The sequence below is a fragment of the Cherax quadricarinatus genome, chromosome 6 (genome assembly GCF_038502225.1).
Source record: "Cherax quadricarinatus isolate ZL_2023a chromosome 6, ASM3850222v1, whole genome shotgun sequence".
In the NCBI taxonomy this organism is placed as follows: domain Eukaryota; kingdom Metazoa; phylum Arthropoda; class Malacostraca; order Decapoda; family Parastacidae; genus Cherax; species Cherax quadricarinatus.
In genome coordinates this window covers 43,111,340-43,125,682 of record NC_091297.1, presented here as the reverse complement: position 1 = coordinate 43,125,682, position 14,343 = coordinate 43,111,340, and the positions used below count along the sequence as shown (strand labels likewise).

General features: G+C 41.0%; 1 protein-coding gene across 1 annotated transcript in view; it reads right to left on the bottom strand.

Moving 5' to 3' along the window:
• eIF3a (eukaryotic translation initiation factor 3 subunit a) overlaps window positions 1-14,343 on the bottom strand; it is a 221,254-nt gene that overhangs the window by 70,232 nt on the left and 136,679 nt on the right. Inside the window, exon 14 of the mRNA XM_070081388.1 lies at window positions 5,827-6,065. Coding sequence (XP_069937489.1) covers window positions 5,827-6,065 — 239 coding nt within the window. The remainder of the gene's footprint in view (window positions 1-5,826; window positions 6,066-14,343) is intronic.

Genomic DNA, 14,343 nt, shown 5'->3' with positions numbered 1-14,343 from the left:
TGCTGCTGCTGCTGCACTGTCAGCTGCTGCTGCTGCTGTAGCACTGTCAGCTGCTGCTGCTGCTGTAGCACCGTCAGCTGCTGCTGCTGCTGTACCACCGTCAGCTGCTGCTGCTGCTGTTGTAGTACCGTCTGCTGCTGCTGTAGCATTGTCTGCTGCTGGTGCTGCTGTAGCACTGTCAGCTGCTGGTGCTGCTGTAGCACTGTCAGCTGCTGCTGCTGCTGCTGTACCACAGTCAGCTGCTGCTGCTGTAGTAGTACCATCTGCTGCTGTAGTACCGTCTGCTGCTGCTGTAGCACTGTCAGCTGCTGCTGCTGTAGCACTGTCAGCTGCTGCTGCTGCTGTAGCACCGTTGTTGGTGTGGCTTATTGAGAATACCAAGAAACAATTAACCCCAGAGGGTTAGCCACCCAGGATAACCCAAAAAAGTGTGTCATCGAAGACTGTCTAACTTATTTCCATTGGGGTCCTTAATCTTGTCTCCCAGGATGCAACCCACACCAGTCGACTAACACCCAGGTGAACAGGGAAAAACGCCTGGAACTAGTGCTCATATTGGTGAATTTAAAGCCAGCAAAGGTTGGTTTGAGAGATTTAAGAATCGCTGTTGCTGGATCAGTCAGCTGTTGCTGGATCAGTCAGCTGTTGCTGGATCAGTCAGCTGTTGCTGGATCAGTCAGCTGTTGCTGGATCAGTCAGCTGTTGCTGGATCAGTCAGCTGTTGCTGGATCAGTCAGCTGTTGCTGGATCAGTCAGCTGTTGCTGGACCAGTCAGCTGTTGCTGGACCAGTCAGCTGTTGCTGGACCAGTCAGCTGTTGCTGGACCAGTCAGCTGTTGCTGGACCAGTCAGCTGTTGCTGGACCAGTCAGCTGTTGCTGGACCAGTCAGCTGTTGCTGGACCAGTTAGCTGTTGCTGGAGTCAGCTGTTGCTGGACCAGTCAGCTGCTGCTGCACCACGCTGTCAGCTGCTGTTGCACCATCAGCTGTCTCTGAACATGACTCGTCCCGAACCTGTCCCGAACCTGTCCGTCCAGCCTGAGCGCCTGCCTTGCCGTCATTGTTTACAAGCCAGGGTGGCCGGTTGCATGCATACATTCGATACATTTTGTATTATTCCATTATTTATAGTGCTTGTAACTGCTAAATAAGCCACCATGGGCCCAAAGAAAGCTTCTAGTGCCAACCCTGTGGTAAAAAGGGTGATAAATACTATCGTACCACAGTCAGCTGCTGCTGCACCACAGCTGCTACTGCTACACCACAGCTGCAGCTGCACCATGGTCAGCTGTTGCTGCACCCAGCTGCTGCTGCACCATGGTCAGCTGCACCACAGCTGCTGTTGTTGCTGCACCACCATCAGCTGTATTACTCGAAGATGTGGAGAGAGTGTTGTTGGTGTGGCTTAACGTGAAACAATTACCGAGAAACAATTAACCCCGGAGGGTTAGCCACCCAGGATAACCCAAGAAAGTCAGTGCATCATCGAGGACTCTAACTTATTTCCATTGGGGTCCTTAATCTTGTCTCCCAGGATGCAACCCACACCAGTCGACTAACACCCAGATGAACAGGGAAAAATGCCTGGAACTAGTGCTCATATTGGTGAATTTAAAGCCAGCAAAGGTTGGTTTGAGAGATTTAAGAATCGTAGTGACATACACAGTGTGATAAGGCCTGTTCTGGAAGAAAATGCCAAACAGGACCTACAGTACTCAGGAGGAAAAGGCACTCCCAGGACACAGTGTCTCATCAGTCATTGCTGCATCTTCAATAAAGGTAAGTGTCATTTATTCTTCATTTAGTAGAGTAGTACATGCACAATATATACTGTGCATGTACTACTCTACTATTGTGCATGTATCCTTCTCTTTGTGTGTAGGAAAATGTATATTTCATGTGGTAAAATTTTTTTTTTTCATACTTTTGGGTGTCTTGCACGGATTAATTTGATTTCCATTATTTCTTATGGGGAAAATTCATTCGCATAACGATAATTTCGCATAACAATGAGCTCTCATGAACGGATTAATATCGTTATGCGGGGGTCCACTGTATTACAGCAGTCATGAATGGGTTGACATTATTTTTACAATTATTACAGTAGTGCAGTAGTCTGCATAACATTAAATCATCTATTTTTTGTTTGAATAAAAATTCAAAATAGAAAGAAAGTGTAATATCAGAGGGGCCTGGAGATGTGACTGATGAACAAAGAAAATGTTATTTTAGAGCCAGGAATGTCTGCATTGTTCATTCTGGACCCTATTTTGAAATTGTCATATTTTTTAATTTTTGTGAAATTGGTTAAATTGCAAATTTCTGACCACGTTATTGGGTAGTTGAAATCGGTAAATGGGCAGTTTCTTGAACTCAATCGATAGAAAAAAACGGAGTTCTAAGGAAATAGCTATGAGTTTGGTCAACTGGAACAATGGAATTAGCTGAAAATAGGGCTCAAAGTGGGCGAAATCACCAATTTGTAAATATCGCCGAGGTCGCTAACTTCGCGAGGGTGTAATTTTATCAGTTTTCCATCAAAATTCAGGAAAAGATTCTCTATTACTTCATAATTTTTTTTTTTTTGTCATTTTGTGACACCAGGAGACACCTCAGGATTGGGGGTTGCGACAGTCAAGGGGTTATAGTTTTACATGCACAAAACAATGAGAACTAAGTAAAATAAATACATGAACAATTAAATCAGTATTACATACCTTCACTGAAGACTCTTACTGGCTTATGGAAGATAGGGAGGAGGAGAGAGGGAGTTGGGGTTATTGTTTGGAAGGGGGATCCCTCTCCAGGCCCCCCTTCAGGTATCAAAGCCCTCTCTGGGGTTACTTCCCTCCCTGCCTCCCTTCCACACTCCATTTCCCTGCTACACTCCCTCCCTCCCTGCCTTCCTCCTACATTCCCTGCTACACCCTGCCTCCCTACTACACTCCCTGCCTGACTGCTACACCCTGCCTCCCTACCACACTCCCTGCCTGCCTGCTACACTCACTCCCTCCCTGCTATGCCCTGCCTCCCTACTACACTCCCTCTTTCCATGCTACACTCCTTGCCTTCCTCCTACACCCTGCCTGCCTGCTACACTCCCTGCCTCCCTGTTACACTCCCTCCCTGCTATGCCCTGCCTCCCTGTTACACTCCCTCCCTCCATGCTCCATTCCCTGCCTTCCTCCTACACTCCCTGCCTGCCTGCTACACTCCCTGCCTGCCTGCCTGCTACACTCCCTGCCTGCCTGCTACACTCCCTGCCTGCTACACTCTCTGCCTGCCTGCCTGCTACACTCCCTGCCTGCCTGCCTGCTACACTCCCTGCCTGCCTGCCTGCTACACTCCCTGCCTGCCTGCCTGCTACACTCCCTGCCTGCCTGCCTGCCTGCTACACTCCCTGCCTCTCTTCCACACTCCCTGTTTCCCTGCCACACTCCACATTAGCTTCCTTGATTTGTTCTTTCTCTGCCAGGATAGAAGTGATTGTTGATTTGTTTTTTTCCATACATCCTGGCAAGCTCAAGCGCTTGAAGGGTACTCTCACATTTTTCAATAATTTCTTTCTTCAATTCCATCCTGTTTCTCATTTTCTTTACCAAAAGACTTTTACTAGGGACTTTCTTTGGGGCCATGGTTACTCATTTAGCAATTGCATTTAATGAATAACTACCAAAAACAATGGAAATGATTGGATGAATAAGCAGAAGCTTCCTCACTTGCCCAGACACACAGTAAGACTGAAGCCAGTGCCTAGCGGCCAGCCGCTGACACATACCATGTGACTGATATGCGGAATAACAGCCGATAACCAGAAGCCAAAAAATCGGCCGATAAGCATAACAGCCAATAAACGAGGGTCCACTGTAATAATAATAATAATAATAATAAAATCACTCTGGAGTGGTTCAAATATCAGCTACCTAACCTGCACAAAATACGTATGACATTTATACAGGCAGAGCGACGTTTAAGCGTCAGCCACTCGGTACACTAGCTGTCAAGGTCTCCAACACTACATATTTGTACAAATTTGCACTTTAATGTGCATACCATAGTACAAGATGTCAGCAAAAAGGAAGATCTTGACTTCACCTGAAGGAAGTGCTAAGAAGCAAAGGAAGGCTCTCAATCTTCAGGTGAAAATTAAGATTATAAATGAGTATGAAGCTGGTAAGAAAGTACAAGTGATAGCCAGTGACTTGAAGCTGGCAAGAAAGTACAAGTGATAGCCAGTGACTTGAAGCTGCCGCATTCTACTATTTCCACTATCTTGAAGGATACAGATAGTGAAAGAGGCAGTGAAAGCATCGACAGGATTTCATGCCATAATAACTAAGCAGCGGAAAGACCATTTATGAAATGGAGAAATTACTGGCCATCTGGTTTGACGATCAGATACAAAAACAATGTCAATGAGCCGTTTAGTTATTCAAGCCAAGGCACGCGGTATCTTTGAGACTTTGAAGGCAGGTCAAGGTGAAAAATCAACAGAAACATTTACGGCAAGCCATAGATGAATTAAAAGTTTGAATAAATAACGCAGAAGCATGATAAAGATGCCCAAATTAATAAAAATTGACATATATGGAGAGGTATTGGAGGGTGTGGAGGGCTGGGGCTATACGAGAGACAGGGAGAAGGCCCAGCAGTCTCAGTAACTCATGCTTCACCATGACATATGGACATGTAAGCTGATGGCACTATAAAATATGGTAAAATTATACTATTAGTATCAATAAAGGTTATCTACCTATCATATTCATTCCAGAATATTAGGCATAACGTAAATAGCACAGAAGCACGATAAAGATGCCCAAATTAATAAAAATTTATATTATATAGAGGTATTGAAGAGTGGAGGACCAAGAGGGATAAAAAAAAAAGTGACAACGACCATAATAAAAAAAGAAAAAAAAAAAAAAAGTTACGTGCCTGAAGGGTAACTAGAAAATCACTCTTACCTCATGCAAAGGCCGAAAAAAGTGAAATTTTTTCTAAAAAAAAAAAAAATATCTCGAGTAATCAGTTATGTACGTATTTCCTGGAACATCTTGAAAGTAAGTCATTGACCTATTTCATGTTGTATTACCTTACCTTTACCTTTGATATACCTTGGAAGAGTTTTGAGAGTTTATCTACTCTCTGAGCCTGGCCATGGGCCAGGCTCATCTGGTGCCTGCCTGGTCAACAAGGCTGTTGCTGCTGGAGGCCCGCTGCCCCCACATATCCATCACAGTCTGGTTGATCTGGCACCTGGTGAAGATACTTCTCTAGTTTCCTCTTGAAGGCTTCTACACTTGTTCCAGCAGTGTTTCTGATATCTTCTGGTAAGATGTTGAAAAGTACCAGAAGATATCAGAAACACTGCTGGAACAAGTGTAGAAGCCTTCAAGAGGAAATAATAATAAACAGATTGAAAGGAATTTCCCAACAAACATAAAACAATGTTTTAATTTTGGGTGGTGACGCTTTCGAAGTGTCAGTAAGGGGTCATTCCTCAATTAGCGATGAAATAGTTTACCGACGGGGTCTTAGGCCCGTATCTCCGTCGTTAAGTGAGGAGAGGCTGTATTTCAAATTTTTTAATGCCTTGATAGCCAGCAGAGGACATGGCTATAGGAAAAGCACCAATTGTCACATGCTTCACTAAGTTAGTGACTGGTGTCAATTTCCTTCTGCAACCTTTATGAACACAGACTAATATTTAGTTTGTGTTCATAAAGTTCTTAGCCCTGCAACAATATTCATAACAACTTAAAAAGTCAAAAAGACCACACATATATGGAGTGTGCAAACAAATTTAATCAATTAAAGCAACTGCTCACCTCTGCTCTTTCCTCTCAGCAAGACGTTTCTTTCGTTCCACTTCAAGACGAGCATTGAAATCATTAAGCTTCTTCTCAATTTCAGATCGACGCGAGGATTTGAGTTGGTTTAGAAATTCTATGCGGTCAGACTGCATTCTCTTCAGGCGCCTACTGTGTTCTAAACTAACTTGATGTTCCTCAACGAGCTTCTTAACACGTTCTTCCTCCTGAGATTGCCAAAAGTCCTTGTCTCTTTCCTAAAAGGATAAATTTATTTAATGAAGTATCCCATCCTCGGGGATTAATTTTTTTTTTGTTATAATTTCCAGTGTTGCATGTACTATCACCTCTCATCACATTCCAGTGTACTAACACAGAAAAACTTTCCTGTACACTTTTTGTACTTAAGAAGGGTGCTTCTTGTACTCTTTTAATGATGCTAAGAGTAACTTTTACATGGTTATCACTTAGAGCAAGTCACAATACTGTGACTAGAATAATTCACACCCACAATTTGTAAGGTAAACTTTAAACAACAATTTCGTCTGTATGACAATCAAGTTCCTAGTGAGACACAAGGAAAAAGTTAAATGCAGGTTAGGGGAAGATGGTAGAAGGAAGCTGTAAGACAGGTGAAGTTACTTACTATACATTAGCATTGAACATTAGAGCATTTGACAAAGTATTGGGAGAGATATGCATCAACAATCAAAACCAGGCCTACAGTTTATATAATTATGTAAAGGTAGATTTAAGAAAATTGTTTGTGAAGGCAAAAACAGGGATAGTTATGATCTCAAACATGACCAAAAAGAACATCAATAGCAAAAGCAAGATGAATACTTCTGTTGCATTCAGACCTTCACTGCCTTAGTGCATGACTTCTAAATTTGAAACAAACGAAAGGATTTCAATTAAAATGGGTTCATTGGATTTTCCAAGACCAAATCTTTCTGATGCACCTCTGAGCAAAGCAGTTAGCTCTGTTACTGGTTTTCAGCATGTTCAGTCAGTTATGCTGTTCAAGAGCACTTTTACAGAAAAATCTGCAATGGAGACTTCAAGGAACAAACCCCGCTAATACAGTTGTATCCTCATTCTTCTGACAAAGAACCGATTCATATTTGACTCAAATTAGATTTTATCAAATACTTTTTACAGGTACTACTTTGTATCAAATAATCTTATTTAAACAATTAAGAAAATTACCCTTCAAATTGTATGATAATTCTGGCTTTACCTAGGTAGTAGGTTGAGAGAGAGCAACCATCCAGGGAGGTACTACCATCCTGCCAAGAGAATGTGAAATGGAAATCTGTAATTGTTTAACATGATGGCAGGACTGCTGGTCTCTCTTTTCTGTATCAAACTTGCAGGATAAAAGATGTATCATGCTGCTACTTCTTACAATTAGGTCACATTACATATGCATTCGCATGCATATAGTATATTACACATACTCATCTGGGTTCACTACTATTTTCTGAATGGTTCTTGTTCTTTATTTCCTCTTATCTCCATGGGGAAGTGGAAAAACAATTCTCCCACCATAAGCCATGTGTGTCGTAAGAGGCAACTAAAATGCCGGGAGCAAGGGGCTGGTAACCCCTTCTGTATAAATAACTAAATTTAAAAAGAAAGACTTTCATTTTTCTTTTTAGGTCACCCTGCCTTGGTGGAATATGGGATACAGCCAGTTTGTTCAAAGGCCTAAATTTAGAATTCCACTAATTATGATAAAATATACTTTTGTTCAACTATTAACTACAGTAGCACAAGTTAACTCTTTGAGGGTTCGCCCCATTGTTCTATGGCTTTGAAGCCTGGGTCCAAGCAGTAGAACTACTGCTTGATCTCAACTCATTCAGAAAAGCTTTGAGAAGTAAATTTGGGCCTAGATATGAGAGAACACGTGGTAAGTGTGCACGACATCAAACAAATACTGTGCATAATGAGAAAAAAAAAGCGACACTTTTGGATTAAAACAGCGACTTTGCGGTGTTTTTTCGTATGTTTTTTTTTACAGTTGTGGTCGCGATTTCTTGGTCTGATTTGATAGAATGGAAGATATATTACAGAAATAGAGATGATTTTGATTGGTTTTAGTACTGAAAATGGCTTGAAACAGCACAAACTAGCAGAAATGTTCAATTTTTGGGGGTGTTCAAAAGAAAACAAATGACATGACACATCTAATACACATCAGCTGGTGGATCTAATATACGTTCACATATATACTGACACAGTTACTTTTTGCTGATGATACTGTGCTTATGGGAGATTCTAAAGAAAAATTGCAAAGGTTAGTGGATGAGTTTGAGAATGTGTGTAAAGGTAGAAAGTTGAAAGTGAACATAGAAAAGAGTAAGGTGATGAGGGTATCAAATGATTTAGATAAAGAAAAATTGGATATCAAATTGGGGAGGAGTAGTATGGAAGAAGTGAATGTTTTCAGATACTTGGGAGTTGACGTGTCGGCGGATGGATTTGTGAAGGATGAGGTTAATCATAGAATTGATGAGGGAAAAAAGGTGAGTGGTGCGTTGAGGTATATGTGGAGTCAAAAAACGTTATCTATGGAGGCAAAGAAGGGAATGTATGAAAGTATAGTAGTACCAACACTCTTATATGGATGTGAAGCTTGGGTGGTAAATGCAGCAGCGAGGAGACGGTTGGAGGCAGTGGAGATGTCCTGTCTAAGGGCAATGTGTGGTGTAAATATTATGCAGAAAATTCGGAGTGTGGAAATTAGGAGAAGGTGTAGAGTTAATAAAAGCATTAGTCAGAGGGCAGAAGAGGGGTTGTTGAGGTGGTTTGGTCATTTAGAGAGAATGGATCAAAGTAGAATGACATGGAAAGCATATAAATCTATAGGGGAAGGAAAGAGGGGTAGGGGTCGTCCTCGAAAGGGTTGGAAAGAGGGGGTAAAGGAGGTTTTGTGGGTGAGGGGCTTGGACTTCCTGCAAGCGTGCATGAGCGTGTTAGATAGGAGTGAATGGAGACGAATGATACTTGGGACCTGACGATCTGTTGGAGTGTGAGCAGGGTAATATTTAGTGAAGGGATTCAGGGAAACCGGTTATTTTCATATAGTCGGACTTGAGTCCTGGAAATGGGAAGTACAATGCCTGCACTTTAAAGGAGGGGTTTGGGATATTGGCAGTTTGGAGGGATATGTTGTGTATCTCTATACGTATATGCTTCTAAACTGTTGTATTCTGAGCACCTCTGCAAAAGCAGTGATAATGTGTGAGTGTGGTGAAAGTGTTGAATGATGATGAAAGTATTTTCTTTTTGGGGATTTTCTTTTTTTTTTTTTTTTTTGGGTCACCCTGCCTCGGTGGGAGACGACCGACTTGTTGGAGAGAAAAAAAAAAAATATATATATATATATACTGATAATATTTATACAATTATTACAATACTGCATAACAGAAAATCTTCTATTTTTTGGTGCGAATAAAAATTCATTATGCAAATAAAAAATAAAAATGGAATTCATTTGTAAAGCCTGAAAAAGTAACTAATAAACAGAGGAAATGTTAGTTTAGTGCAAGGAATACCTGCATTGTTTATTCTGGACCCTATTTTGAAAATGGAATATTTTAAACTGTGTAAAATTAGCCAAATTACCAATTTCTGATCACTTTCCTGGGTAGCTGAAACAGTTGACTTGAAGATTTCTTGTGCTCAATCAACAAAATAGAAGTAATACTGGCAAAACAGCTAAGAATTTGATTGACTGGAATAATGTAATTGGACTAAAATGGGAGTGAAATTCAGCAAAATTACCGATGCATAAACATCACTGACACATCAAAATTCACGAGAGCGTAATTTCGTCAATTTTACACCAAATTTCATACTTTTTGTTGTATTACCTTCAGAAAACGTTTCTCTACCATTTCATAAGAAAAAAATAACCAAAATTTTTGCATAAACATCACTGACACATCAAAATTCGCGAGAGCGTAATTTCGTCAATTTTCCACCAAATTTCATACTTTTTGTTGTATTACCTTCAGAAAACGTTTCTCTACCATTTCATAAGAAAAAAATAACCAAAATTTTTGCATAAACATCACTGACACATCAAAATTCGCGAGAGCGTAATTTCGTCAATTTTCCACCAAATTTCATACTTTTTGTTGTATTACCTTCAGAAAACGTTTCTCTACCATTTCATAAGAAAAAATAACCAAATTTTTTTTTTGAAAATTCTTGACACTGGCTGCCACTGAGATCTAGCCTCCGGACCTTCGAAGAGTTAATGAAGCAAGTCACATTTTGACTTAAACAGAAACCATACCTTTGATATACCTTTGAAGAGTTTTGAGAGTTTCACTACTCTTGAAGCATGGCCATGGGCCAGGCTCATCTGGTGCTTGCCTGGTCAACCAGGCTGTTGCTGCTGGAGGCCTGCTGCCCCACATATTCATTACAGCCTGGTTGATCTGGCAACTAGTGAAGATACTTGTCCAGTTTCCTCTCGAAGGCTTCTACACTTGTTCCAGCCACATTTCTGATAACTTCTGTTAAGATATTGAATAGTCTGGGACCCTGGATGTTGATACAGTGTTCCCTTATTGTCCCCAAAGCACCCCTGCTCCTCACTGGGTTTATTTTGCACTTCCTCCAATATCTCTCACTCCAGTATGTTGTTATGGCAGTGTGCAGATTTGGGACCAGGCCCTCAAGTACTTTCCAGGTATATATTATCATGTATCTCTGTCTCCTCCATTCCAATGAGTACATGTACAAGACTTGAAGGCATTCCCAGTAATTTAGAGTTACTGGTTCAATGTGAGCTGTAAATGATCTCTGCATTTGTTCCAACTCTGACATTTCTCCTGCTCTGAACGGGGCAGTCAGCAATGTGCAGTATTCTAAATGAGGGAGTACTAGCGATTTGAAATGTTACCATCGGCATTATTTCCTTTGTCTTAAAAGTTCTCAATACCCACCCCATCATTTTCCTGGCTGTCGAGATATTTGTCTCTTTCTTTTTTCTCCTCAACAAGTCGGCCATCTCCCACAAGGCAGGATGACCCAAATAATAAGGAAAATCCCTAAAAAGAAAATACTTTCATCATTCAACACTTTCACCTCACTCACACATAATCACTGTCTCTGCAGAGGTGCCCAGATACAACAGTTTAGAAGCATATACGTATAAATATACACAACATATCCCTCCAAACTGCCAATATCCCAAACCCCTCCTTTAAGGTGCAGGCATTGTATTTCCCATTTCCAGAACTCAAGTCAGATTATAATAAAAATAACTGATTTCCTTGAATCCCTTCACTAACTGTTACCCTGCTCACACTCCAACAGCTCATCAGGTCCCAAAATCCCTTCGTCTCCATTCATTCCTATCTAACACACTCACACTTGCTTGCTGGAAGTCCAAACCCCTCGTTCACAAAACCTCCTTCACCCCCACCCTCCAACCTTCCTGAGGATGACCCCTACCCCGCCTTCCTTCCCCTAAAGATTTATACGCTCTTCAAGTCATTCTACTTTGATCCATTCTCTCTAAATGACCAAACCACCTCAACAATCCCTCTTCAGCCCTCTGACTAATACTTTTAGTAACTCCACACTTCCTCCTAATTTCCACACTCCGAATTCTCTGCATAATATTCATACCACACATTGTCCTTAGAGATTACATCTACACTGCCTCTAGCCGCCTTCTCGCTGCAGCATTTGCAACCCAAGCTTCACACACACACACACACACACACACACACACACACACACACACACACACACACACACACACACATAAGAGTGTTGGTACCACTATATTTTCGTATATTCCCTTCTCTGCCTCCATGGATAACAATTTTTGTCTCCACAGATACCTCAATGTACCACTCACCTTTTTTCCTTCCTCAATTCTATGGTTACCCTCATCCTTCATAAACTCATCTGCTGACACATTAACTGTCAAATATCTGAAAACATTCACTTCTTCCATACTCCTTCTCTCCAATGTGATAGCCAATATTTCTTTATCTAAATAATTTGATACCCTCATCACCTTACTCTTATCTATGTTCACTTTCAACTTTCTACTTTTACACACCCTCTCAAACTCATCCACTAACTTTTGCAACTTTTCTTTAGAATCTCCGATAAACACAGTATCATCAGCAAAAAGTAACTGTCAACTCCTAATTTGTATTTGAGTCCACATAATTTAGTCCCACCCCTCTCCCCAACACCCTAACATATACTTCTTTTAACCCTTTCAGGGTCCGTCCAGTAGATCTACGGCTTTACGTTCAGGGTCCAAACCATAGATCTACGCCATGAGCTCAGCTCACTCTGATAAACTGTGAGCAGTATATTTGGGCCTAGATATGAGAGAATACATCTATGTGGTATGTGTGCACCACATAAAACAAATCCTGCAGCACACTGTGTATAATGAGAAAAAAAACAGACCGTGATTTTCAATTAACACAGGGACTTTGCAGTGTTTTTTTTCATATGTTTTTTATAGTTGTATTTGCGATTTCTTGATCTCATTTGATAGAATGGAAGACATATTACAGAAATTGAGATGATTTTGATTGGTTTTTTGGCATTGGAAATGGCTTCAAACTGAGCTCAAAGTAGCCCAAATGTTAAATTTTTGCAGATGTTCAAGAGTAAACAAAAGACCTCACACGTCTAATACACGCCAGCTGGTGGGTCTAATATATGTTCACAAATGTGGTGATGATATTTATACAATTATTACAATATTGCTTAACAGTAAATCTTCTATTTTTTGGTGTGAATAAAAATTCATTATGTGAATAAAAAATCAAAATGGAATTTATTTGTAAAGCCTCAAAACCTAACTAATGAACAGTGGAAATGTTAGTTTAGTGCCAGGAATACCTACATTGTTTATTCTGGAGCCTATTTTGAAATTGGAATATTTTGAACTGTGTTAAATTGGCCAAATAACCAATTTCCAATCACTATTTTGTAGTTGAAACAGTTGACTTGGCGATTTCTTGTGCTCAATCGATAGAATAGAAGTAATACTAGTGAAATACCTAAGAATTAGGTTGACTGGAATAATGTAATTGGCCTAAAATGTGAGTCAAATTCGGCAAAATCGCCGATTCGCAAATATCGCTGACACATCAAAATTCGCGAGAGCATAATTTCGTCAATTTTTTATCAAATTTCGTACTTTTTGTTTTATTACCTTCACAAAAAGATTCTCTACCATTTCATAAGAAAAAATAACATTTCTTTTTTGAAAATTCTTGGACACTGGGGCACCACTTCAGATTTTGGCCTTGGACCCTGAAAGGGTTAAAACCCCATCTGTAAATATATTAAACAACCATGGTGACATTACACATCCCTGTCTAAGACTTACTTTTACCGGGAAATAATTTCCCTCTCTCCTCGACACCCTAACCTGAGCCTCATACAAACTCTTTACAGCATTTAGTAACTTACTACCTATTCCATATACAGTGGACCCTTAACTAGCGATGGCATCGATTAACGATAAATCTGACTAGCGATACATTTAAACGCAAAAATTTTGCCTCAACCAGCGCTTAAAAACCCGACCAGCGCTATTCGTTCCGTACCATAAGCGTCCACTTTGGCCTGAGCGCGCCTCACTTGTCCCTTGGCGCCAGTGTTTACAAGCCAGCCAGCCACCGCGGTCGCTTCCATACATACAACAACTGGAACATTTCATATTATCACAGCCTTTGTAGTGATTGCACCTGCAAAATAAGTCACCATGGGCCCCAAGAAAGCTTCTAGTGCCAACCCTACAGCAAAAAGGGTGAGAATTACTATGGACATGAAGAAAGAGATCATTGCTAAGTATGAAAGTGGAGTGCGTGTCTCTGAGCTGGTCAGGTTGTATAATAAACCCCAATCAACCATCGCTACTATTGTGGGTAAGAAAACGGCAATCAAGGAAGCTGTTCTTGCCAAAGGTGCAGCTGCTGCTGCACCACAGTCAGCTGTTGTTGTTACTGCACCACCATCAGCTGTATTACTCATAGATGTGGAGAGTGTGTTGTTGGTGTGGCTTAACGTGAAACAATTACCGAGAAACGATTAACCCCGGAGGGTTAGCCACCCAGGATAACCCAAGAAAGTCAGTGCATCATCGAGGACTGTCTAACTTATTTCCATTGGGGGTCCTTAATCTTGTCCCCCAGGATGCGACCCACAACAGTTGACTAACACCCAGGTGAACAGGAAAAAATGCCTGGAACTAGTGCTCATATTGGTGAGGTTAGTGGGGAGGATGTGGAAGAGTTGGTGGAGGAAGACAATGAAGAACAAACCACTGATGAGCTGCTAGATCATCTTCAACAGTAAGAGGCCACACCTGAGGAAACTGCTTCGGAGGAGGGGAGAGAGAAATTGAAGAAGTTGCCTACTTAAAAGATTAAGGAAATGTGTGCAATATGGCTTAAAGTGCAAACCTTTATTGATGAAAATCACCCTCACACAGCTATTGCAAGCCATGCTGGTGACTATTACACTGACAAT